This window comes from Cuculus canorus, chromosome 5 (assembly GCF_017976375.1).
Source record: "Cuculus canorus isolate bCucCan1 chromosome 5, bCucCan1.pri, whole genome shotgun sequence".
In the NCBI taxonomy this organism is placed as follows: domain Eukaryota; kingdom Metazoa; phylum Chordata; class Aves; order Cuculiformes; family Cuculidae; genus Cuculus; species Cuculus canorus.
Genome location: NC_071405.1, coordinates 53,477,840 through 53,504,685, shown reverse-complemented (window position 1 = coordinate 53,504,685; position 26,846 = coordinate 53,477,840). Strand labels below are relative to the sequence as shown.

At 40.3% G+C, this 26,846-nt stretch overlaps 1 protein-coding gene across 1 annotated transcript in view; it reads left to right on the top strand.

Annotated features, from left to right (window-relative positions):
- Positions 1-26,846, top strand: part of LOC104067364 (uncharacterized) — a 51,716-nt gene that overhangs the window by 1,639 nt on the left and 23,231 nt on the right. The window contains exons 3-19 of the mRNA XM_054068129.1: positions 7,295-7,367; positions 10,523-10,659; positions 11,152-11,283; positions 12,730-12,770; positions 13,483-13,525; positions 14,347-14,404; positions 14,872-15,038; positions 15,156-15,242; positions 15,783-15,820; positions 17,727-17,874; positions 18,752-18,888; positions 19,850-20,072; positions 21,514-21,628; positions 22,746-22,883; positions 24,060-24,167; positions 25,395-25,586; positions 26,355-26,521. Of these exons, the coding sequence (XP_053924104.1) occupies positions 7,295-7,367; positions 10,523-10,659; positions 11,152-11,283; positions 12,730-12,770; positions 13,483-13,525; positions 14,347-14,404; positions 14,872-15,038; positions 15,156-15,242; positions 15,783-15,820; positions 17,727-17,874; positions 18,752-18,888; positions 19,850-20,072; positions 21,514-21,628; positions 22,746-22,883; positions 24,060-24,167; positions 25,395-25,586; positions 26,355-26,521 (2,004 nt within the window). The remainder of the gene's footprint in view (positions 1-7,294; positions 7,368-10,522; positions 10,660-11,151; positions 11,284-12,729; positions 12,771-13,482; positions 13,526-14,346; positions 14,405-14,871; positions 15,039-15,155; positions 15,243-15,782; positions 15,821-17,726; positions 17,875-18,751; positions 18,889-19,849; positions 20,073-21,513; positions 21,629-22,745; positions 22,884-24,059; positions 24,168-25,394; positions 25,587-26,354; positions 26,522-26,846) is intronic.

Here is a 26,846-nt window from a genome sequence, read left to right as displayed (position 1 = left end):
GATAACAGTGATGGATGTCATGCTGTAGTGGCTTTGCCATTGCAATCTCTATCATAGCAATTTATGAGGAAGTCCTAGATTACTGAACCCAGATTTTTCTCAAATTCTGTACTCCATTAGAAAAAACTATAGCAGGGGATTCTGTGACAGGAGCTATGCTTGAATGTGCTAGAGATGCTTGAATGTGCTAGAGCTATTTCTTGTGTTGGAAGATCAGTCACAGGTTTATTTTTGTTAGAAATTACTGATTTTGATAGGAGTTCTCATTCTGTTACTGTGCTATCTGTGCAGTAAGTACAGGCATTGCTTCCTCTCTGTCAGGATTAGGGGAGCTTAAATGTGACTCATAACAATGTTGTCCCAAGAAGTGTCTGCTTCTGAGCCAGATAATTCTATGGAAATTTGAATTATAAACTATGCAGACAAGTTATACTGAGACAAAATGAAACTGAAAAGGAGCTTTACCTGGAAGATGAAGTAGTACTGTAAGCAGGCACACAGGTGAGCTTTGTGATAAACTAGTTACCAGGTAGTCCTGGCATTATTTAGACACTTAGTGATTAAAACAAGTTCTTATTCACACCTGTAGTATTTTTACATTTTCAATATTTTTTTTAAAACTTAGCTTTTATGTTTGCCCAGTTTTAAGATTTTTATTAAAACACTTCCTCCAGCAACGACATTAAAATATTGTACTGTATTTTCTCAGGATTTATTCTATCAGTCTTGGGTCTTTGTGCAATTTCATCTTGCAGCTATTTAGCTTACACTGTCTGGTATCTACAGCCTGTGGAGATACTGAAATTTGGACCATGTATAGGATGAAGAATTTCATAGGTAGTAAAACCAGACCGAAACCCAATAAACTGATCAGACTTTGGTATAATGTCTGCTCTTTACGAGGGGTAAGGAACATAAAAATATGAGGAGAGGGAGCAAAAAGGTTTGAACTGCTGGGTTACTATCACCTATGATCATTATACATATGACAGGCAACTTCTTGTCTCCATTTCTTAATCCCACACAGTGATGTGTTTGTTTTTCCAACTCAGAACATAGGCCTAAGTGACAGATATTTAAGGCTCAGGAAATTTCAAGAGGGCAGCTGTAACAGTAGTGCACCAAAAGAATCGTCTTATATGTGTGGGTCCGTACCCTTGTTATAGACCATGATCTTGCCCTGTCTCTCACTGAAGGATTATTTTTCACTTTTCAAAATTCCAAAAATTTGTGACAATCCATTGGTGATGGACAGAGTTGTTCTTGCATCTGTTTACATAGACACCGGGTTTTGTCCTGTGATAAGAACATAGCACTCTATCCTATGCACTTGCATGATAGTGATTTAATTACTGCACAGTCCTATTCCCAGAAAACGTCCAGAATTCCATTCCAATTGTCTGAAGGACACAACTCTTGTGGGTTTGCGTATACCCATCATGCTCCTATGGGCACAGATAAATTTTCCCTGCTGAAAATCAGGTTGCTGTAGTCATATGCATGAAGGAGATGTTTCCATCCAGCTTTGGGACTCCTAATTCTCTAATATGCATCCAGGTCTTCTGCTAAGTCTCGTGAAAAGTTGGTCTCATTAGAAGAAGTTATGTTACTAATTAAGAACATGAAACACACTGCTTGTGAAAACCAAGTGGTGACAGTTCCTCAGAACTCCTCGGCCCTTGTGCAGCCCTGCAGCTGTAGTTGGAGGTGTCACAGGCCTGGTGCCTGGAGGAGGAAAAGGAGGGGAAGCAATGAGATGCTTTTCCGTCTTGGAGCCTTCGTTTGTAGAGAATGAGGAAGAGCTTCAGAGACGTGGCCAAATGCAGCAACCAACTGCACTTAGCCCAGGCTGCATGCCACAGTGACGACCCTGGCGTACCCCACAGCAGTGGGAGACAGCCTCCAGCTGTCTGGAGCACGGCTTGTCTGAAGGTTATTCACAGCCTGAAGCATCCCAGTTACAACTGTAAAAGACTTGAGGATGCACATTCTCCAAGGAGACCTGATTCTCAGACAGCTCAAGATAGGCGCTTCTTCACACACTACCAGCTCTAGAAGGTAGTCAACAGCCAAGTGTTTTTGTTCTTTTGAATCTGGCTACAATCTAGTTAAACTAACGCCTGGAGATGAAGAAAGGAATGCCTTGGTGACATCCTGTGAGTGACTTCATCTCAGCAGAATGCTTCTCTGGGCCAGGAATGCAGGGGGGCCTTAGTCAAAGAAGGGAAGCAATCTTTGCCAGGAAAGGCTGCTGTGCCAGTAGATTACATAGAAACGGATAGAGGCATGATTATGGGGTGACTGCAGGAAAAATATGTGGATGGAGAGGAAGCTTTATTCATGGTTTTCATAGATAACACAGATTTTTTTTTCAGCTTGGTCCACAGAAATGTCCTTTATTTTTTCTTCCACTGCTGAAAAAGTGAAACCTTGAGGTTCTTTAAAATCTCATCTGATCTTTGCAGGATTGCTTGTGAAATAGTGTGCAGTGTGGTCATACTGAAATAGACAATGGTACCAGCATCAGTGGCACCTAAGTTTTTCCATTTCTTCATCACATTTTTTCATCCAGCATGATAGAGCCACCTCCTCACAAACCCAGATGGAAACATCTACTTAGAGGAAAGCTGCTTTTTGGTGATGATATAGTTTTCATCATACACACTGAAGATTAATTTCAGGATCTCTGCATTATTTACTGTTAGTTTATGATCATTTTGGAATATCGTTATAAAAGAGGCAATAATTGAGACTGAGAATGTGATGGCTGCCCCTGGAGGTTCGAGAGTAAATTTGTCTCTCTGGATCAGTGCTGTTGGATGACTGCTCTCTGTTTTAGCTACCATATTCTGCTAATTAATCAGACATTTATGCTAAAACAGAGAGCTGACATTGAAAACCAAAGTATGCATTGACCCAGAACACATTTGACTGTACTGCTGTGAAATTGTGAGACTGAGGTAGTCTACAGTAGGTTTGGTAGAGTCCTAAATGTCAGTACCGTTGATACCTCAGGTTGGGAAGATGCTGCTAGCAATAGGCTATACTGTAAGAGTCTGTTAGATGAAGAAGCCTAGAAGCAGAAGAAAAGTACTAAGAGAAAAACAAGTAAAAAAGGAAGAATAACTAGCATCTGGGCTCGTGGACTCTTGTGTTATTAGAGAAGACTGTCATTTTGGAGCTCCACAGCCACTTGTGATGGGACAGGATGTATTATTACACAGCTAACCTACTGGAGTAATTGACAGAAGTGCTTCTTAGGACAGATGCATACCACACATACCTATATCTAAATAAGAGTATGAATTTAAAGAGGACTGGGATAGAGATATGATACACAAATCTGCCAGAAATGTGGACAGCCTGCAATCCCAAGAAATCACAACAGAGAATTTTCTATTTTCAAATTCTTACTAGTCTGGGTGGGAGAAAGTTGGAATAATTCACAAAACAGAGGAATCCTTTACTTCCGCCCACATAGTAACTTGGTGCCAAGTTTCATAGCATGTTAACCTTTCCTATGGGAAGCAGTGTGAAATTAGAAGAAGATGAGAATATGAGGTCTGCTCTACATTTGATGGAGCAAAAATCGTAGTAACATTTTGTTTCCTTGGGAGCACAGAGAAACTAGCAGTGTAAACCCTGCTCATGCACTGGCATTGCAGTGTGCTATATTGAATGCAGCTCTGCTCTACGTCTGTGTACATGAAGCACACATGAACACAATTTGGGAATCACAGAATCACAGAATCACAGAATCACAAGGTTGGAAAGGACCCATTGGATCATCGAGTCCAACCATTCCTAACACTCCCTAAACCATGTCTCTCAGCACTTCATCCACCCGTTCCTTAAACACCTCCAGGGAAGGCGACTCGACCACCTCCCTGGGCAGCCCGTTCCAGTACCCAATGACTCTTACTGTGAAGAATTTTTTTCTGATATCCAACCTGAACCTCCCCTGACGGAGCTTCAGGCCATTCCCTCTTGTCCTGTCCCCTGTCACTTGGGAGAAGAGGCCAGCTCCCTCCTCTCCACAACCTCCTTCCAGGTAGTTGTAGAGAGTAATAAGGTCTCCCCTCAGCCTCCTCTTCTCCAGGCTAAACAACCCCAGCTCTCGCAGCCGCTCCTCGTAAGACTTGTTCTCCAGCCCCCTCACCAGCTTTGTTGCTCTTCGCTGGACACACTCCAGAGCCTCAACATCCTTCTTGTGGTGAGGGGCCCAGAACTGAACACAGTATTCGAGGTGCGGTCTCACCAGTGCCGAGTACAGAGGGAGAATAACCTCCCTGGACCTGCTGGTGACCCCATTTCTGATACAAGCCAAGATGCAGCGAACTGAAGACAAACCAGTAGACTGACAACCAGTAAAATAGTCACAGAATGACTACATCCATCAAAAGCAATGCTATAATGTCACAGCATTAAAACTTTGTTGTAACATGGCCTTGTTAGCTGCAGGAGAGGAGAGGTCTTCCACCACTGAAGGCTGTGGTAGAAACCTCTTGTAGGCAGAACATGATGACAACAGCAGCTCTTTTTTGTGTGTGTGAAAGAGATCAGAATAGATTTTAAGTAGACATAATAACAGAACTATCCTTTGCTCCATACATGCCTAGCTGGTATTTTCTTTGTTTATATAACTAGACCCTTGTAAATCACCTTATAGTTGTCACAGTTGCCATTTAAATAAATTTCTTTTGTTTAATGTGTTACTGGAATTAAAATAGCAGATTCTCCTGGGAGCAGCAGAACTAGCAAGGCCTGATCGCTAACACCTGGCTGCTGTCTCTTTCTCTGCTGGCTGCATCTGCCTCTCCCTCGGTACAAGCACTGCTTCTGATTATTGTAACTCCCACGAAGCCACTGCTTTTTTTTTTTTTTTGTGAAATTTCAGTGAGTCTTTTTATGAAACCCACATCCCTGAGAACTGATTTCTCCATGCCAGATGGGGAAATTTGGGTAAACCATTAGAATGCTGCTATTTGGGAACAGGAGGACAGGTAATCAGATGGCAGAAACAGTGTAATAGTCATTAAGAAAGCCCCAACCCACTGCTCTTCCTTAATGTCTCTTACCTAAGAATCTCAAACTGCTTTGCAAATGTTGAATATGCCAGTTCTAACTCAAGCAATGCCATTTGCCTGAGGAAGTGTACCTGGAGCTGACCCAGGAGCTGGCAGTTCCTTGCGCAATCTACAAAGATAAACAGGTGCAAGAATTGCCCCGTACTTATGTGAATCCTAGTGAAAAACGAGTTTCTGCCTTCTAGGGCATATGCTGAGGTGCCCAGGCTCATTCCTAACATGTGAATGTGGTGATCCACCTTTACTAATTGCCCTGCAGAGAGGAAGGGTTAATTAACTGGGTGGAGAACTGTATTAATATGGCTATGCTGTGAACCATTGTCCTTGCATGAGGTACCTCGGAGGACATACTCCTCCATCAGTTGTTGTTTCTAAATTTTGCAGCTTCTGTTACACTTTTCCTCCTTTGAGAACACTTGTAATAGAAGATGGATGGGTCGCTGATGCTGAAATTCATGAAGATGTACTGAAAAACAGAGAAAACAAGGAATTCTTGAAGCATATACAAAATGGGTGAAAGCAGGAATCCTTTCTAAGAATTTCAGGGTTTCTCTAAGCAAAAACATTTTAACACAAGGTGATGTGTTCAGAGAAAGAAGAGGGCATTTTGAGGAGAACAGAGAGAAGAGGTACATTGAAAGAATACCTTGTTGTGACAAAGGAGACCCAGTTGTCTTCTCTTCTGAAAATAAGGTCCTTTCTGCTCTGTTGTCTTAAAAAAAAAAAAATTGGCAACAATATACATATTGTTTTAAGTGAGGTTCTTCCAGCCTCTCATTATCTGCCTTAACATCTACTTTGTCTGCTTGTTTACAGTCTTCCTAGGAAGTCTCTGAAGTGCTATAGAAATAGAAGGATGCTCCTAAATGAGAGGAAATCTGTTGATAAAAATAGCAGTTGTCAAAAAGAATTATTTGGAGGGCTCTGCTTCAACCAGTTACGCAAGTGGAAATGTTTCTAGGAGTGTGAGGAAATAACCATGTGTCACAGCCACAGGAAATGCTGATTTATTTATTGGCTTTGTCAGAGTAGCCTCTTGCAGATAGGACTGAGCCAGAGACAGCTTTATGGAATGAGCCAGCAGGAAATCGCCTGCCTTAGAAGAAGGAAATCACATTATCTTCTAATAACAAACAGAAAGAGGTGCCCGCAGTCACAAATCTGGAGAGACTTCTTTTATACAAGGTTATGGCTGAGACATTCAAGGAGCCCAAAGGATGTTAAGCACTTTCAATCTTTAGTGTTTTTTTTTGGAGAGAGGTATTCTTTTTTTTTTTTTTTTTTCCACTAAAGGCAACCCATACCTAATTCAAATCCACTGGAAGCAATTCTCAGTCATTGATTTATCTCATAGTTGTGAGATACAATAGCTCAGATGAATGTTATTGTTTTTCCTGCACGGTTATAAAGGTAAAAAAAAGAGAAATCTGTGTTTTTGAAGCAGAAAGCAAAACCACCTCTCTGAGAGCAGTACTTCAAGTTTATCCTTTGAGAGTCAGTGACAGCAGATTTTATCCACAGTGCTCTTTTCAATGTGATGGGTCCTTACAGGTGTTTACTGAGAGGATTAACTGTAACTTTGAGTAAGAATACTAGTATTTTCACAGCTCAACCATGGTGCTCACTAGTGTATTTAGTCATTTTGAGAGACTTATTGTAGCTATTGTATAGACATAAACTCTGCAATTTCAGAGCAAGGGGGTTTTCAGGCATCTCACAGCAGAATCAGTTGACATTGATTTATCCCTTTCTTTTCTGCAATAATGAGCTTTCAAAGACTCTTAGAGTAGCAGCAAAAGGACAGTGAAATGTATAAAATGTTAAACAAGACTTCTTTAATAGGAGAAGCTTACCCGAAATACAAAGAAACCACATTTGCCTTAGAAAGTCCTTAATTTGCATATTGTTGCAGGCTTGAAGAACTGCTATAGGAAATACCACTCTGCATTTCTCTACCCTTTTTACACCCACAATTGGACAGCAATCACATGCAGGCCATTGAGCTCACTGCTCTGACCAGTATAGCTATTCTTGTATCATGTTTTTATGTTGCATTGTTGCAGATTTTAATCTGCAGAATAGTGAGATGGTTGACACAATTTTTACAGACCCTATTAGTGTTTTGCAGCACTCAGTTAGTTTTTCTATTTCATATTTTTTTCCACTGAAGGCTTATTTACGCTCTGGTTTGTACTGTTCTTCTCCAGATAGAATCATCTCCCTGCTTCCTGCTGACTGTGAGGATCATCCGGATGAGAAATGTCCAGCGAGTGGACACTTGTAAGTATCTCAGTTTTTAGTGGTATCTCAGGGTACAGGCAACAAGTTTTCTTTTATAATTGTATGGCAAAATTTTCCAGGTGTTTATGAAATAATCCAGTGTTTATGTCAACTAACTGTTATAAACGAGGTCAGTCCTTGCTGCTTGCTGCTGTTTCATTTAATGTTAATCCCTTGCTTCTGGCTTGGTTTTAAGACTGAAAGTGTTTTCAAGGGTAAGTATGTTCTCCTAAAGAAAGGGGAGTTTCTGACACAGATACGTGAAAGAGAGTGCATCCTATGTTTTCAAAAGCAAGGGCAAATTTTGCTGTTGGGTTGCAGCACCTTGGGAATTGTGGCTGGCAGGAGCAATCCTTTTCATTCTCCATCCCTGCACACACCCCACCCCTACCCCCACCCCTCCCTGGCTTTAGTTCTAACACAGGTGAAATGAACAAGCAGGAAAAACTTTCTAAAATCATTACCACCAGGCTAATGCCACTATAAATTATCCTGTCAAAAAAGGTGCTGACTGAGAGCTAGAAGCCTTGTCCCTTCTAACGCTCGTGCAGCAGTTTTGCAGTTGTGCAAGTGTGTGAATCATGTGGCAGGGAAGTGGTGGGAAGTGAATGAGCAGGAAAGAAAATACCATTGTTTAGTTAAAGAACATGGATTATCCACATGTGCAAGTGAGGAGAGGCATTTCACCCAAAGAAGGAGGTATACAGATATACCAGCTGTATCTTAGGTCATACCATTGGGTCACACTCTCTGCTCCTGCACCTCCCTCCTGGTCCGTGGCTGTGACACACATGTGGTGATGCAATAACACAGAAAGGTTTCATCAAGGACTCATCTTAGATCTTCTGCATATCAGATGACAAGACAAAATCACAAATAACTAGGTTGTAGAAAGAGAGTTATGCAAGCAGAACTGAAGCAATATTTGGCATTAAATACAGAGCTGACTAGTTTGCCTGCATCTGCTCATATAATCAAGGGTCATTTGATATGCTTTGTATCTCAAAGTATAGTTAAGTTACAGGAATGACAAATCACATCAATAGATCAGAGTACTTTACCAGCCAAACAGCCAACCGTCATTGTTCTCCAATGGTAAACATAAAGTCATGCAGTAATCATACAGAATTGATCTAAAACCATTTTAAAATCAGTATCACTACTCCTGTGATCTCCAAACATACCCGCTTTTGCAGCTTTGAGGTTATTCTAAGCATTATTTTCTGCTTAGAATTTCCCAGGTTAACACAAACAAACAAACCAACAAACAAAACCAACCAAACAAAAAGAAAATACAGTTCTCTGAGGTGGATATATTCAGTAGGTTCACTGCAAAAACCTCTGAGACTTGAGGAAACAGAGTAACAAAAGGAGGTGCAGAAAGACACCCACTATGATGGCTTATCTGAAACTGATTTACATCCAGAGGGACTAAATAGTCTACAGGCCTTAAGAGTGGAAGGGAAATTATTGAGGAGGACCTGGAAGCTGGCTGTACCAAAAGGACTAGGAGGGGAGAAGGTGAATAAGAAAATTGTTCACAATGTGACAATAAAGGAGCACCCAACAAAATTATCAAACAGGAAATTTAAAACAAATAAAAGCAATATACAGGCAATCTGTGGAACTCATTGTCATGGGAATGTATGGATCCTAAAATACATCCATTGAAAAAGAAATTATTTAGGGACCAAAAGTCTAGTAAGGGTTATTAAGCACAGTATTCCCAATGCAAACTGGTTTGGGACATCCTTAGTCTGACACTGCCTGAATGATGGAGGTTGGCTCAGGTGCAGTACTGCTCTAGAATTAGCTTGTTTCTTCTGCTCTGTAGCAAGGTGTAAAAGGGGTATTACCTGGAAATTAAATTATTAAGAATTTCTTCTTTTAACATGACAAAGCATTATGGTTTTTCTTCTGTCTTATTCTTGGAAAAGAAAAACTTCCAGCTGAGAATTTCCCAACATGCTCAGCCCAAGACAAAAATGCTTCTTGGAAATACTGAAAGCTGGAATTTGACAAAGCGGGCAATTAAAAGGAGTGTCGTAAGGAGGGTAGCCTTAAATCTAGTTCTTAAATCAACTGTCCATAAGAGAAACAAAGACAAGCAACTTCCTTTGCAAAGAAAAGGCATAAATGAGACACTTTCCTCCTCCTTCAAAAAGATACCGATATGCCTACGCAAGGCAAAATGTGTAAGGCAGCCAGACTGGCCAGGCTGACTAGACCTGCCCTTACTGGGCAGACATTTAGAATGAGCATCTAATGTTTACACTGTTTTTAAGTGAGTCTCTTGGCAGTCTGCTATGATGTGCATCATCTGTGTGCTGCCGTGTCTCTGCATTGTTTATTAGCGAGGGTCTTGATGCCACTTATTGTTTATCTGTACCCACGGGAATGGTAAAGACTTCACTATGTCTACTAGACCTAAATGCAAAGTAGGCATGAATACAAAAAGAGCAGAAGGGATATAACATGCAACCAAACGTCTAAAGTGAAAAAGAATCTCTGGAAATCACGATTCTCTGAGTAAATAGTCTCTTGGTTTGGTTTGGTGAGAGAAAGACCAAAGAGAGATTTGATCCCTCTCTTCCTGGAGGCGGCAGTTAGTTATGGTCCAATGTCTAACTCAACGAGCTCCTTCTGGAGAGAGCTTCTGCAGTCTTCTACAACAGCAGTAGTTCTACAGCTGCTTTCACAAATCCTCATGAAGAAAATCACTGAAGGCAGGGCAGAGTTGGACAGCTTTTGCAATTGTTCTCAGAAGGTAGAGGAGGCTCCCAGGCCCCTCTCATCAGAGAGCAGCTGAGGGTTAGTGTGTGTGCGCATGCATACATGAACACAGGAAACTTGTTGATAGAGAAACTGAAGAAAGTGGGTGACTAGAACAGGAAATTCTCACCTTCTTCCATTATACGCAACATCACTGTTGTCTGCAACTCATGCCAGGAAGAAGAGAAACCACCTCCTGTTCTAGGCCACCTTATAGTCTGTGCTTTTTCCCTCTCAGAAGGATATCTTGAAAAAATTACACTACATGAGGCATTTCTGTCTTTAAATAACTCATACTCATACCATGCAGTAACCTTGAAAGTGTTTGGTAGCACCACTGACTTTGCCACGTTAACAACTGTTTTGTCTCTTTCCCTACCCAGTAAGCCAGGCTGATTGCTATGTGACATTGTGGATGCCGACTGCAACATGTGAAAAGTCCCGAACCAAAACTGTGAGAAACTCCAACAATCCAGTGTGGAATGAAACCTTCTATTTCAGGATCCAGAGTCAAGTCAAGGTAAGGAGCTAAAGTTGTCTGATTGAAGCAGCCTGAAGTTTTTGTGTATGGTGGGTCTTCTTTGTCTCCTGAACCATGCCCAGGAATTATTTAAGAGATAGCACATGATAAGGGACTGTTAAAATAGTTTAACAACGGAGATTACTGAATTCCTGTGGCTGTTCAACGGTGCTGTTTATGAGGGCCAGAAATCAAGCTCACTATTGAAGTTTTAGGGCAACTAGTAACTCTTAGGAATCAGCGCAAGATGGATACAGAATCTGAGAGTTAACTAAGCTGTCATGTAGATATAGCCAATATGTTACTCATGTCACAGCAATCGTATGGAACTGGACAAGAATGAATATTTGATTTACAGTATGTTTCTCCAAAGGAGGATAATACTTAATTTCTCCACTTTTGTTCCCAAGCATGTCCCCAACACTTTTTCTTCCCTAGAGCTGGTGATGTCCAGGCTGCAGAAACAATAAAAGATCCTCTCTCTTTTTCCAGAATGTGCTGGAACTGACAGTATATGATGAGGATTTTGCTACTCCAGATGACCATCTCCTCTGTGCACTTTTTGATACTGCTAAACTTCCAATTGAAGAAACAGTGCTCCTGTATTTTAAGCCCAGCGCAAAGGTGAGACCTGTGAGGTCAGTGCCTGCAAGATCTGGCAAGTGGGAGTGTAGAGGGCACACTTACCTGAGTTTTCAAGCCTGAACTATAAATTTTAATGTACTTCTGCTTCCTGGTCTATATATTGCACTACTTAACCTTACTCCCATTTTTCTGGCAATGCATATTGCATCTCTTCTCTGTGGTATTGTCCATGAAGCAGTCTCTTTCAGCTACAGCTGCTTGAGTGTTGGAAATCAATAACTTGACAAAGTTATTGTTGGTTTATTTTGTGAGACTGAACATAGGTACTGTTATTCCAGTTTGTCACTGGTTCAGCAGCTATGTGATTCCATCATGCAGATCAGGTAGGGGCAGGTAAAATAAAGCAACTAAGAAACTGGTGGAGTTCTACACCACTTTTGAAATCTTGGGGTGAGCTTTCTGAATCCACCATGAATTACTTATTCTAACAACAGCTATGTGAATTGCCATTCAAAATATGAACACAAAAATAGTGGTAAGAAAAATATGAATTTGAGAGTCTGAGCCCCTCCTCCCAGTATTTTTAAGGAGTATTTGGCTGAAACAATCTGGTAGGTAGGAGAGGGATCTGACTGAGCTAACCCAGAGTGACACCAAGGCTGCACAGGTGTTGCAGGGTGAATAATTGGTAATATATATATTCTAAATCTAATGCATAACCACTACCCCATGTCCCTTTGATTGTATCTCCTTTCACCTCAAAGGCAAAGCTGAAGTTGCTCCTGTACTCTACAGTGCACTGCGGTGATGACTTTAGGGCTGAGCCTGCTGATTCTTCTGTCAGAATTAGTGTGGTTTTGGAGCTCTGAATGACTGATTTACTGTTTCTCAGTTTCCCATCTATAAAATGAGAAAAAGAGTCTTGATTCCCTCTAAGATTTATGGATAAGATCAGTGAAATATCTCACATGCAATCTCCTGCAATCATAGGCAGATTACTTCTGGTACCCAAACTACGTCATTCACAACTCGTTTGTACGTATTAACACTGCCTTACAGGGGATTGCACAACTACAATTCTGAATCATTCAGTAATACCAGTGTCTTTTTATTATATTAAAGTGATGGTGGAAAGTATTTTTAACTTCCAAGTTAATAGCAAGGACAGTAAGATGTAGCATAGCAGTGCCAGTAATAGATAGGAGAAAAACTTAGAATTCAGATGAAGCAAGTTGCAGATTGTCTTTTTGATCACCTTCATACTAAGAGATAAAAGTACAAGGTTGTTTTGATGATACCTGTAGAAGGAATTTGTCGAGGAAGGAGTCATTAAATTGTTTTTTTCAGGCCTTCCAGTCTGAAATATTTATCACAGGCTGTGCATTGCAACCAATTACTTCAATATTGCATAGCAGGTACTTGATTTTAGACAAAGGAGAAAGCCCTATGTGGTTACTTCATTTAATTTCTTGTACTTGTTTTCAGGCCAAGGAGGAGCTAGAGGTTGAATTCAAATTGGAGCCCGCGTAAGTGATACACAGACTCTTTAAATAATGGAAAAATCATTAAATGCTAAAACACAGAAACAGCATTAGAAGTCATACTTTGTGGGATTTCTGCAAAGAAGTTTGACTTTTCCCACATTTTTACTTCCATTTCTGTTGATGTGAAACATCTGTCTAAGCCTCCAGGTCAGCTTGTGCTGTAGTTTAATTGCTTTCAAAGATGTTCCTCCCAGCATTGTCTCTCCTATCCACGAGGCTGGATTTGTCTATCTGCGGACATTTTGAAAGACTTTCTGAGTGTGAGTGCATGAGCTTTTATGTGCGTATATGTCTGTCAATGTCTGCATGCCTGTTCCAGCTTATACACTAGACAGATGGCTGATTCTGAACCGTTCAGGCTAGGTATCCACTTTATCTCCGACACGTTTGATTTTCCCTTGCAGCACTGTTCTCATTCTAGTAATTCTATTGTCTTTCTGCCCAACACAAAGACAATGTGAGACTGTACTGCAAAAAAGGTAGCAATGATACATACTGTTCAGCTTTGGTACAGAGACAAGTTCCTTTTGACAGTGCACAGTCCAAGTAAGCATGGAAAGGAGCGTGTTGCTCAGCTGCTGAGGTCCCTCTAGCCATCAGTCTTCTAAAGGAGAAGAAAGGATAACACCCCGGGCAACAATGAATGGTAATTTGTTTGATCTATAAAATCCATGTTTTTCATTTTGTTTTGCAGTTCTGGTCCTCATGAAGCCATTGCTACTAATGGAGTCCTGGTGGTATGTGTCTTTTTCCTAAGACATTTTCTACAAGTATTTCCTTGATATAAAAGAGAAGTGAGAGGGGGAGTTACAGAAGCTATAAGATAACAAGTAGGCCAGTTGTTTCTTTTTCTTCCCCGTATGCTGTTTAAGATACTTTGAGAACGGGACATTTTATTGCCCTGTTCATTGGTGATATTCCCATTTCCCATTTATCCTATATTTTGACACACAACACAGGCACACATGCAGAGCTTTCCTTTTGTACCAGTGCTCATGAAAAAACATACTGCTGTCTATCAAAGCACAGTGGTAAAAAGACTTGGAAGCCATTTACTGATGACCTACTCAGTCCTTTCCTCTCCTGGGAGATGGGCTGTGCCTGGTTGGTAAGCTCAGCACCAACTATTGAGCTGTTGTAATAACATTATGTCGATGAAGAGTGAGTGCCATAAAGAAGTCCCAAGATGTAATAGCAATGTCTCTTCAGAAAACCCTTTCTACTGTTGACTCTTGATCACTCAGTAACATATCTTCCATTTATGTTTTTCACAGTTTAAACCTTTGTATCTATGTTAGTATCCTGAAAATTTTTCTCATTTTCTTCCTCCATATTTTCTTACTGCACCCAGTCATATACCATTTTCACAAGAGGATGCTCTTCAACTCCCTCCTAAGGTTTTTCTTAGTCAGCCACTACTAAGCAAAAGCCCAGAAACACCAGGGAATTGGACACTTTAGGGAAGTAGACATGCCCAAAGCTGAGTGGTTCACAGCTCCCCACAATGAGGCCGGGATGTGAGGATCTTTCTTAGATTCTTGTTGTTTGTTTTTTACAGTGTCGTGAACTTTGCTGCTTGGAAGTTGAAGTAACAGAGAAGAAGCAGCCAAAATCAAGTAAGGTTATTGCTTTGTTCTCGGTTTACATGCTTATTGATAAGAAGATGACTATTTCATGTAATGTATTAATGGAATAAATAGTATTTACAGTAACAGTTAACAGAAGGTAAATATTTTAAGTTGTTATCAGCTTCAGTGACTGCATCTCATATTCCCTTAGGTATGTCAGTAAGGTCTGTTTGACCTACATTACAGTTGAAATCCCACTTGTATGTAACAGCAAGAGCTTTCAGAGTCCTTTTTCCATGAAAATAGCCTCCTCCTTTTCCCTAGCTGCTAGGAAACCCTTTAGAGTGCTTTCCACTAGACAAAGCTGTGGTCCAAACTCTATAAGTCTGCTACCTGCACCCCACTTTTAATTAAGGCAACACAATTAAATTAATTTAAATTAAATTAAATTAAATTAAATTAAATTAAATTAAATTAAAATGACATTTCTCACAACCTTTGTTTTGCCCTTTTAGAGAAAGAACTTTCCCTCACTGTGAAAGGCTCCTTTGAAGGGACACGGGATATCACTCTGGGCCCTGACGGAGCGGCTAGCCCATCAGGTCCTACCAAGTTCCACTATATCAAATATGCAGAGCCAACCCTGGACGTCATGTTGCCAAAGAAGAGGCACTACCATCCTGTATGTTGGAAGTGGCCTTAATGATGAAATAACCATCAGTACCTCTCTAGGAATTGGGAGGAGGGAGTGAGGGTAAATCCATTACTGTTTTTGTCCTAAAGCATTTTATTTTCCCAGTGGACCTGTAAGTACAGGACAGAGACAGGCTCTCCAGTGGTGATGCTGAATTCGCTGCCCATGGGAAGGAAAACAACCATTGCAGAGGTGAGCATCAATTCTAGCCTTTAGAAATGAAAGGTCGCTCAAGTTGAAAATATTCCTTCTCTAAGCCCCGGTAATATTGTCCTAGATGGCTGCTAAGATTGTTCTCCATTATGCTCCAACAGCAGATAAAGAGACCGAAAAGGATGTCAGAAAATATGATTCCTTCAGTACATCTCCCTCTGTTTAGCCAAAGACTCACTGACTCCTCCTTTGCTTACAGTCTAAACTGAAAGTTGCTCCTTTGACACAAGCTAGGAAAAAGTCAATAAACCTGCCTTTAGTAAACCATGTGCCTCAAAGCATAGTATATTAAAATATATTGAAAATATTAGACATAGTGTAGGGATTTTAAAGAATGTAATGAGTATATTGCTTGAAATAGACACATATGCTGTATAATTTTTAATTAAATTAATACAAGAAAATGATCCTTACTATAAAAAAGTGTTTCTGCTATAAAAAACATGTTTTCTGACAGAAAAGGAGAAAAAAATTAAAACCAAAAATAAAAACATTACAGTACACATTCTTGTTTTCCAGGAGAAAAGATTTGACTTGAATGTGACAGCACAAAGCTGGTAAGAGATCTTCCATTGCTAATGACTTGGGTTATTGATTTTGATACTTTAGCCACATGGAAATGACACAAGCAAGCATCCTCAGTCTGAAAATTAGAATGTTTTTAATAAAGCATAAAATACATGCACAGTGTATTATACATAGTTTGCCTTAGGAACAGTTTTCTTTAATCAATGTGTTGATAAATGTATTTATTTTAAGATTATCCTTCCGTACTGATCACAGAATACTATGTTTTATCAGTGTCAGTCTCAGATATTCACAAAAAGAACAAGGCTGACTAAGAAAACCAGAGTGGACTGGAGTAAACATTAAACTTGATCAGAAATTAAGAACATCTCTTTTTAACTGTCAATATTTAGTGGCAATAAACCTTGCATTCTGATAAGTCCAGTTATACTGTATGTTGAGAGGAAACTCGGGTAGACAATATGGGTATTAATTTGCCATCTATAGATGCACTCATTAATACTGATCAGCAAACAAAGATGTTTCATATTATCTATAACCATATATAACATACAGAACTGGGCAAGCTGATCTTTTGTGTGTGTGTGTGTGTGTGTGTGTGTGTGCACGCCTAGCTAGGAAATAAGATGGAAAAATAGTAATTTTTAATTCAAACAGAATTTTCTATCATTCATTTCAGAAAGGCAAGTGTTCAGTGACAACAGGAAAACCAATATTATTTCAGAACAGGAAAAATGCTTCCCATTTATTTATTTTACACTCATAGAACTTTAAAAGCAGTTTGTTTATATCTTGTTATACAAGAGAAACTGACTTTTGCAGCTCTGTCCAACTCAGTTCCCCTTGTATGTCTTCTTTTACCGATAGAGTTGTAAGAATTTGGCTGATTTTATCCAAATTTGGTGGTGGAGAAATCTCATAAATCATTTTAGTTACTAATTTCCTTGGAATTAGGGACTCAGTAGAAGAGAGAAGTTCTGCCACTGAAAGAAAAAGCAAAGTCCTGCCATTTTACAACACATGGTCAGGGCTAGGTGGACAGTCGGGGAGTCCACAGGTAGCTCTGGCTTGAAGACTCCACGTTAGATCTCTTGCCCATTGGTGTGGGCGTAGGGCAGGAAGAGACAGGAGGGAGGTTAGTGAGTGGAAGAGCACAAATGCCCGGGCAAATAAGCTACAACAGTGGAGTTATAAGGAATGACTTATTAAATTTCAAAACTGATGCAAATTAAATCTTCCTCTGAAGAAAATCACATTTTACAATTTTTGAGACAAGGCTGACGTGAAATACAACTGCTGGCATTGACCTGTGAGTGCAAGAGTGGATAGATCAGAGCAGTGGGGGTGGAATCCTGCCTCTCTAAACTCAGTGACATTTCTCCATCCATCAAGGGACTGGATGTCACCGAGGTCACCTCTCCAGTGAGTAGGGTTACACAACCACACCTGCCTGGCAAGCGGGTGTATGGGTTTCCTCCTCAGCGATGCTCACCGCTAGAGGGGGATGCGTTCCCACTCCAGTTGCTTAAAATGAGCATTTTCCTTCACGGTGGAAATGTCAGAGTTTGAAAACTGGGTTTTATTTTAGATTTAGAATGAGAAAATATGCCATCGAATGGGAATCAATACTCCCGCTTTTGACCATTTGCATAGCTTTTCTTTTATAGACTATTCATTTAAATATTTTGTTTCATTTGTAAATGATATACATATTTTCTTCATCAGTTAGTAATAATAAAGTATAATGCCACTGATTAACCTTACTAAGTGAAATAAGTTTTCTGACTTTTAAAAATAGTTAGAATATTCTCTCTTGCTCCTTTCACATCACACCATTCTACTTGAAGAGAGGGTGCTGTAAATTATCTTCAATTGAAGTCCAAATATTGATATGGATGTGTTAATATGTAAAATATGTGCCTGCTTTTATCTTAGTAATTGTTCGTGCCACCAAGACCTGGACATGCGCTTTGGGTTTGACTTATGTTCAGAGGAGATGGCTTTCCTAGGGAAAAGAAAGAGATATGTAGCAAGTGCCCTGAAAAATGTTTTTCACCTACAACAGGATCTGCAGGATCATGAGGTACGTGTATGTTGGTGGGGTAGATCTTAAATTTCTAGTGTTGTCACGTACTGTTCTAGATGACTGAAAGGTACAGTGGGCTGCATGTATCTGCTGTGTGGGTACCAGCTCGTCCAAGTGTCTTAGGTGTATTTGCTTCTGCTGCCAGGGTTTCTTATTGCAAGAAACACCAGTTGCAGTAATTGCATCCTTCATGACTGCTGATTTGAAATTTTTCAGAGCTGAGTTGTGTTCGCCTCTGCCATCCTATGCTGTAACTGGTTTGGTTCAGAAATACTGTGTTCATATTAAATACATTGCATAGCAAAGATTTCTTCCCTTGTTCAAATCTCATAATTTTGTGAGAGTTTAAGATAAACGTCTCTGAGTGCTTCTTATAATATCTTCCCTTTCTCGCAGTTTTGAAATTCCATAAAATAAACATAACTTATTTTAAAGTAACTTCAAGATACTGAAGGATAAAAGCATTGATCAGGGTAGCTTAACAACATTGGCTGTGAACTAAGTGTATTTCTTCATGGGATTGGCATATGGATTTTCATAGGATAGTAACAGATGTATAAAATAAGAAAAAAGTGGCAAAGGGGTAGGAAATATAGAGAAAATACATTGCAACTTCCACAGGAAAGTTTCTTCTTGTTCATCTGTGCCCCTGTTTGCTCTAGAGATGGGCGAGAAACCAGATTTGGCTTAATCTATGAACCTATGTTTACGCAGAGGAAAGCAGCAGTAGCAGTCATTGCTTGGTTTTGGAGCCTTTCCTTCTGAAAAGGGACCCCAGATCAAGACCTGTGTGTGGTGACCAGACCTCATTGCAGTCCAGGATGCCATGTTGAAAGCTGTCGGTGTGAATGTCCCACCCTCCTCTGCCCAACAGGTCCCCGTTGTGGCTATCATCACGACAGGCGGAGGACTGAAGTCAATGACAGGACTGTATGGCAGCCTCATGGGACTCAAGAAACTAAATCTTCTGGACTGCGTAACGTACATCAGCGGGTTGTCTGGCACCACATGGTAAGCTAGCTTATGCAAGAGGCTTGACCAGGCGTTTTGAGGGTGAAGCTGCTGCAGGCAGGAGCTTATGAAATCTGACCAGATCAGGAATTTTTTTTCAAATGCTGTAGAAACAAGCTGCTTCTCAGTAACAGGTCATTAAATATTAGCTTGCTCTGATTCACCAATGTTTTTATTAGAAATCCTTTACTGTGCTTTTCAAATCTACACTTGCAACAGTTAAATAAGTATTCAACAATTACATATGCAAAATGCTTTCTAAGTAAGTAGTTACTGTGGGTGTAAGACTGCCCATAGCAACACGCCTCTTCCTCTCTCCACTAATGTCCTGGTTATTGTTGTTTCCAGTAAATTCTATTACTGGCTCTGCTTTTTTTAACTGGTAATGCAGAGACAACTGCAGGACAGTGCTACTTAACCCTTCAAACATTTTGGGAAAGGGCTGAGTTCCTCTGGGTAGGATTATTCTCAGTTCTGCTCACAGGACTTACAACTGCCCAACTCTTGATAGTCCCACATAGGGAAGGCTGGTAAAATAGAGAACGCCATTAAAATAAACACCGAGATTAACACTAAGTAATTCAAAGCCAAGAGACGGCAGCTGGTGTGAACTGATTTATAATTCTAGAAAACAAGCAAAGATTTACAGGTTTCTGCCTAATTTCTGCTTCAGAAATTTACCTATGTTCACACATGGCAATATTATCCCTTCAGCTGCTGCCAGATCTGTTACCAAAACTCAAGAATATTTAAAAAAAAACCCAAAACCTTACCTTTCAGGGCCATAATTTAAAATGGTATTAGAAATTCTGTAGTGTTCATTCTGCTGGATGGAGCAGCAAAACCAGACTATGTATGAGCGGGAGTGAATCCCTAAATGTAAACCTCTCTTCCCAAAGCCATAAAATTTCAAGTCTTTTTGCTCCTTTTGCCTTTTGTTGTCTATATTATCTTCCGCTAGGACCATGGCCAACTTATACAGAGATGCCTACTGGTCACAGAAGGACCTAGACTCACATATTAATGAAGCTCAGAAACATGCAACCAAATGCAAGATGAGTTGTTTCTCTATGGATCGCATGAAGTACTACAACAAGCAGCTTTGTCAGCGGAAAGAAGAGGGATACAGGACATCGTTTATAGACCTTTGGGGTCTCATGATTGAGTACTTACTAAATGATGGGGTATGATTTATGTTCTATTTCTTAGAGAACCACATAGTTTTCTCTTAGTGAATGGAGAAGAAATTAGCCCATCATTTCAGAAAACATACCTCAAAACAGAGTGGAGTTCTCCATGTCAACATGTTTTATTTCTTTTAATAGTCTGCCTAGGGAGAAATCTATATGCTAATAAATTAGGTTGTGGGTGCAGCCATTTGAACTCTGGCTGGTATTTAAGTAGAAATGGAGGCAATCCTCGGCAGTCTGCCTAAGATGCAGATTAAACACACACAAGGAGTTCAAGATGCAAAGCAGAGTAATGTCAACAGTGTGAAAACTATCCATAGCATGCATGAAACCACTAGAATACTTGGTGATTTGCATCCACTGGCAGGCAACTTGGTCTGCAAGTACACCAGAGGCAAGTGCTTATTTTACTTTTGCTGAGAATGCCTGCTCAGGCAGTAGCTCATTTAATTGATAATTTTACAAGCAATAGCAAATTTACTTTTCTATTGAAAGTGGTTTCTACACCTACAGTACAGCAGTGAACTCCCTCTTCTCTCCAACTGGACCACAGTTCAAGGATGTATGCTTTGGGTCTTGGAAGTGGGAAAAGATGAGTGGATTTAACAGAATTGTGCTCTGTAAGGGGCAGAAATCCTGCAGTCATCCAGCCATTCCTTTGGTTTTAGTTATTTATTTTTATATAAGTATATATATATAATATTATATATATGTAAATGGAAAATAAATACACACGTAGAAGAATATACATATTAAACAAAGGTATAAACTGAATAGTTGCCTCTTTTTTAATCTCAGCTAGATGAGGTCCTTGTCACAAACTCACCAAGCATCTTTTGCTTTAAGCAGTGCTGTCTGTTACTATGTAGCCACTAACCTTGCCCTAATCTGCCAGAAGTAGCATCTCTTGAATTTGTCAGCAGTTCATGAGATTCTATGATTTTTACCAGTTTCTTTAAGGAGGATATGCTTTTCCAGAAAAGGATCTGGGCAGGATGCAAATAATTTGCTGCCAAATTCCAGTCTCCTTGCAAGGCTGGACTGTCATAGCTGTTGTGTACTATGAAAGGAAACTCAATGCCAATATGTTCAAGGGCACCCTTCAGCCCTAGGAGGGCTGCTCAATACACTTCTCATACTAAGAGGCAGCTTGCCTCTTCTCCTACTTGCCAGGGCAGAACTTTCAGGTACAAACAGAAATCTATATAGATGTAGTTGTCCCTCTCCTTGTCTCTTCGTGACCCACACACAAAGTCCAGACTGTGGGACATTGGTCTGTCACCAGTGACGTGTGACTGCGGTGCTCAGTGCAATGTAGCTGTCATGGTGTGTCCTGTGTGCTGGGGGCACTGTTGATCCTCCAACAGTGGGATCATTAAACTCACCGTGCATTATTTCCATCTCTTCTGATGTAACTATTTTTCTTCAAAACTAGAAAGACTCCCATAAACTTTCAGAGCAGCGAGAAGCCCTGTGTGATGGCCAGAACCCGCTGCCCATCTATGTGTCAGTCAGTGTCCGGGACAACTACAGCACCAATGATTTCAAAGGTGAGGACGATGTTTCAGATCTTGGGGCTAAAACTGGCAACTGAATTCCTGTGATTCACTCTTCTCTGCTATGTGTGTTTTAGATGGTTTCTGGAGAAATAACCAGAAACCTTACGATTTTAATACAACAGCTTTTTGAGATTAGCATTTAAATGTCTAGACGTACACAGTTGAAATCCTGCCAGAAAGGCCATTTTTGAAATATTATCTGATCTCCCTAGAATAAGAAGTACTGGAATTTTCTGAGAAAGAAGTACTGTTATTTGTTGGTATATTTTTTTCAGTTATTTTTTCAGTATGAAGAATGACTATATCAGTATTATGAAGTTTGGGAAAGCATCTAACCTAATCCCAACTAAATCTTTTGCTTTGCTCATTGTTTTAGTTGGGTTTTTTTTTTTTTTCCCACGAGGAGAAGCAGATGGAGGAGGAAAAGAGGCAGAGAAGAAATTGAGATAAAATTTTTTATGGTTGAGGTGAAAAAATTAAGTACTTCTGAATGAAAAAGTAGTTATGGTCCATGACCTTTCGGTCCCAGTCTTTGCTCACACTGCAGTTATATCAGACAACTGCACTTCACTAAAAGAGGACATCTGCAAAAGTCAAGGACTAGTTCTGTCTTCCTTAGTACCACGTATAAAGAGTATAATTGGCCTCACAAAAAGAAAATCCTCATTTCTGAAAAGCTGAGTACCTGTCTTCACAAGTAATCATACCATTCAAGGGAAGTGAAATTAACTGTATTGATAATAGTGGAAGTACTTTCACCTAGTTGTAGCATACACAAGGGCAGAGTGAAACCTTGTGCACACTGGAGAACCACGTACTGTTGTATACACCCAGGATATGCAAGAGCTGGAGTCTTTTTGTGCTCCCAGCAGTGCACTTTGTGCCACTGGCAGCACCACTGTGAGCAGCAATCCTGCTCCTGCCTGTCATTGCCAGTGTCTGAGCTCAGCTGGGTGGCTCCGCAGGTGGTCATTAATAAGCAAGGCTTTGCAAAGGCAGTGCAAGGCAAACAGGGGTCTGGTTGGTTTATGCCTTTTCCACCCCTCTCTCCACACTCAGCTGAGAGCCTCGGAGCCCTCTTAAGTGTCCCCTTGTGGCTCTATTGCAGAGTGGGTGGAGTTCACGCCCTACGAGGTGGGACTGCTGAAGTACGGCGCCTTCGTTCGCACAGAGCATTTTGGAAGCGAGTTCTTCATGGGACGCTTGTTAAAAAAGATCCCTGAATCCAGGATCTGCTACCTTCAAGGTGATGTATTGCATTGTCCCGGCACAGCAGCACTTCAGGGAGATACAACACTGCTACTCAGAAGGTGGATACTTCTGGTCAAGCATACTCGAATGCTGCTATGTTATTGCCTGCCAGGAAACAGGAGTGTGTGGTAGTTTGTAGTAAAAAATCCCACATGGTTTTTTTCAGTTTCTTGTCACTGTCTTGGTATGCAAAAACTTTTAATATTGTGTCTTATAGATGAAGCTCCTCCATTCTTTCATTGAAAAGATTGTTTCCCACTTCTTTGGTTACTCTTCTGATTCCCCTCTGAGTGCACTCCAATTTATGAAAATTTTGACACTGCAGGAAACCTGCAGCTGTTCTTCCACTGTGAGGTTTAATTTCAATCCCATGCAGAGAATCTACTAAGGATGCAGAATGCCGAGGATGAAAAATGAGACCAGAAGCATTGGGCATCTCCTCTTACACTTGTGCTGCTTAGAAGAAGCTCCTTGGTTTCAGTAAACATGCTGTGATATTACATAATCCATTATCCTAAGAAATATCTTTAAAATACTACCTCCTGGACTAGTTCTTTTTCACTTTGCCCACTACTGGGAAATTAATTTTTCTAAATACTATGTATGCTAAAATGGTTTCTGTGTCCCACTGAAAATTAGGAGGTACATTTATGGTAGATTAAGGCAAACGCATATTCAAATTTACAATGTGAGATGAAATAGTGGCATTGTGTTTTGCCAACAAAGCCACCAATGCCCTTGTGGGGAGGCAGAGAGGAGCAATCCTGGACAGAACAGCGTGCACAATGGAGCAGGAGCCCACTGTGTTTCTGAGCCTTTATATGCTGTCATATGAGATCTTCTCTTACAAAATGAATGATTGAACAGCCAGTTCACCCCTCTGCATCACTTGGCTTTTTATTGTGCTTCATGAATGAGCGTTTTTTCTCCTTTACTTCTTTCCTATTCTTATCTCTCTTTACCACGTGGCAGAGCCATGCTGTAGGTTAGGCGCAGAACTGACAGCAGTGTGACCTGAAAAAATGCTTAGACATTTAAGAGGAATTTAACAGGCTAGTAGTTAAGAGATATTTTAATTAAGCCCATTAAAAATATTAATCCAGGAGATCAAAAAGAAGGAGAGAAGTTTCTTGTTAAAATATGTCCTTGTGTTCACTGTTTCCCTTTACAGGTATGTGGAGCAGTATATTTTCTGTGAACCTTTTGCAAATATGGGGACTGTCCCACAGTTCAGAGGACTTCTGGAAGAGATGGACACAAGACAGAATAGAAGAAGTTGGTGAGAAATTATTAAGCACTTCATTTATGGTCACTTAATCTTCTGGATGCCCTTTGGCATCATCTTGTCAACTACGTTGATGTGAGCATTGTAAGATCCACCTAAGAGACAGGAGGATCCCATCATAAAGACTAAGAGGAAGAGGGTAATAAGAGAAATCGGGGAATGTCGCTGTAATTACTAGACTTACTAAAACTTCACTGATTAAAAGGCCTTGCCCTTACGATGAAGCTTTAGAGGGGTCTCATGTTTCTGAGGAAGTGTTTTGGCATTGCCCGTTTTCACTCAGCCATACAGAACGAAGAACCAGTCAGTAGCAAAGAATAAAGGTATTTTTACCGCTTGTGGAAGAGGATAAACCAGAATATCAATTGATTCATCATTATTTCCTGTGTTTTTACCTTATTACTCAGTACAGTAATGACTGCATTGGATTCTTCCTGGCACAAAGATAAAGGTGGCCCAGAGGGTATTTTCTGAAGCAATACAGAAACCATGGCTTTATTGCTAAATCATTTAATTTGATAGTAACTATAATTACAGCCATCCCGGAAATAAAGAAATACCTCTGTGCAATCACAGAAACCACCAAGTCTCTCCTGCTGCACTGTCAGCCATTTGGTCGAGCAAAGCAGGTTGTGATTTCAAGAAACCACACCTTGTGCTGTTTCTACTTTTCACCCACATACGCTGAAATCCAGTCACCCTGAATACTACCTACAGTTTCTAAATATGAATATATGTCCTAGGTTTTCCTGGGATGCTCTTATTTTACTGATTAAGCATATGTCTATGTAGCTGGGCGTGATTATCAGGTAAAAGCTGTCACTGTTGCAATGGAACACATGGTGTCCTGTTGTTGCCCATCTGAACTAGTGGGAACATATGCATTTGCCCCATTTTCTCCATGCTTGCCTGTGTTTTATGATGTCTTCCTGTGAGGATATGTAACTTCCTTTCTGATAAGACATTCTCTGAATTGCTTAGTTCCTTTAAGGTGTCAGTTTTCCAGGACTAAAGACTGCTTCTTGATGATGAAGCTGTCTTCAGGTCAACACTTAAGATCATCATCAGGGCTTGGTCCAGCAGTCACTTCTTTCCTTCAGCATAATTTTTCTGTGTTCAGCGGGTCATCCCAGTGCAACTGTTGAGATCTCTTACACACCAGGACCACCAGAAATGAACATCATTAATAAACAGTTCACCGGTTTTTCTTCCCTCCTCTAGATGAAGACCCAATGCTTCCTACAAGACCCCACGAGCTGAGAACTCGCATGTACACTCCTCCCGGCCCCCTCTCCAGCACCCTTCGGGGAGCGTTGACTGATCGCTTCTCTGTCGCCCAGCACCACAATTTCCTGAAGGGTTACCAGTTGCATAACAACTACCTGGAGAATGAACACTTCTGTCAATGGAGAGGTAATGAGGACTGATATTTAACAGGCATAATTTTCCCGTGGTTTTGGGATGGGGAATTTAGGAAAGAACCCTGTCAGTCTTGGCAGGGGAAAAAAAAATATCTCCTGTGAGGACATTTCTTTCCTGAATGGAGTGAAGAGACTAATACTTCAGTATTGCCAGGTATTTAAGACTGTTTTTAACATATAAGTTTATGTGCTTTAGCTGAGGCTTCTGTGGACCAGACTGAAAGGATAGGCTTGCAGCTGACAGAACCGAATTTAAAGTAGCAAAGAGCACAGTGAACATGGAAGAAAGCTGAATTTGCCAGGAATGTGCCTCTAACTTCAGACGTAACTGGAATATCCCAGAAAATATTACTAACAAGAGAAAGCTGGGAAGGATAGGACTTTTTAGTACAAAGATGACTGGACTGAGGGGAGGCATAAAAACGAATGTAAAAATGGATGGAATATTTCATTCTCTGAATCAATGATAGATAAAAGATCAAACGATTAAAATGAAGCAAGGGAGATTTAGATTAATTATTAGAAACAACTTACTGACACTAATGAGTATGAAAAGTTACTGGAATAGAATAGATTGCTTGAAATCTCAACATAGAAGATATTTCAGAATAGTCCATCCCTTCCACACTTATTTGACAGCTAGGTAGTATGACAATTAAATTAAAGCAAGTCTCTAGGAGGGTCAGTTCCACTTGCAATTCTTTTTAAGGTCAAAATACCTACAGATAATTTCTTATTCCAATAAATATTTTCCTTTTAGACACCGTGTTAGACTCGCGTCCCCTCCAGCTGATGCAAAATTCTGATCACCTGGGTATGATAGATGCTGGATTTTTTATCAATACCAGCAGTGCACCACTTTTAAGGCCACAGAGGAAAGTGGATGTCATCATATATTTAAGTTATACTACTGGATCACATACATCGGTGAGGAGGATCTTGTTACTATGTGTTGTCTCTCCTTTTGCTTGTACGTGTCTAGCCTGTAGCACCTAGAACTGCTAATTTTTCAGTTTTTAATTACTCTATTCCCCTATGTTTTTCACTGTAGTGATTAATATTGTTCCTATTTCTTCCTGCCGCTTCTGGAATTTCTTTTACTGGTTTATGAACATGTAGAATTATTCATCAGCATGGTCTCTCCCAGAATGATGGGAAGAGCCTCTTCTGCTTTATGCAGAATCAAGCTGGTTACCAGACCCTGAACAAGAATATGCATAAAGATGAGGAATCAACTTCTCCTGACTTAAGG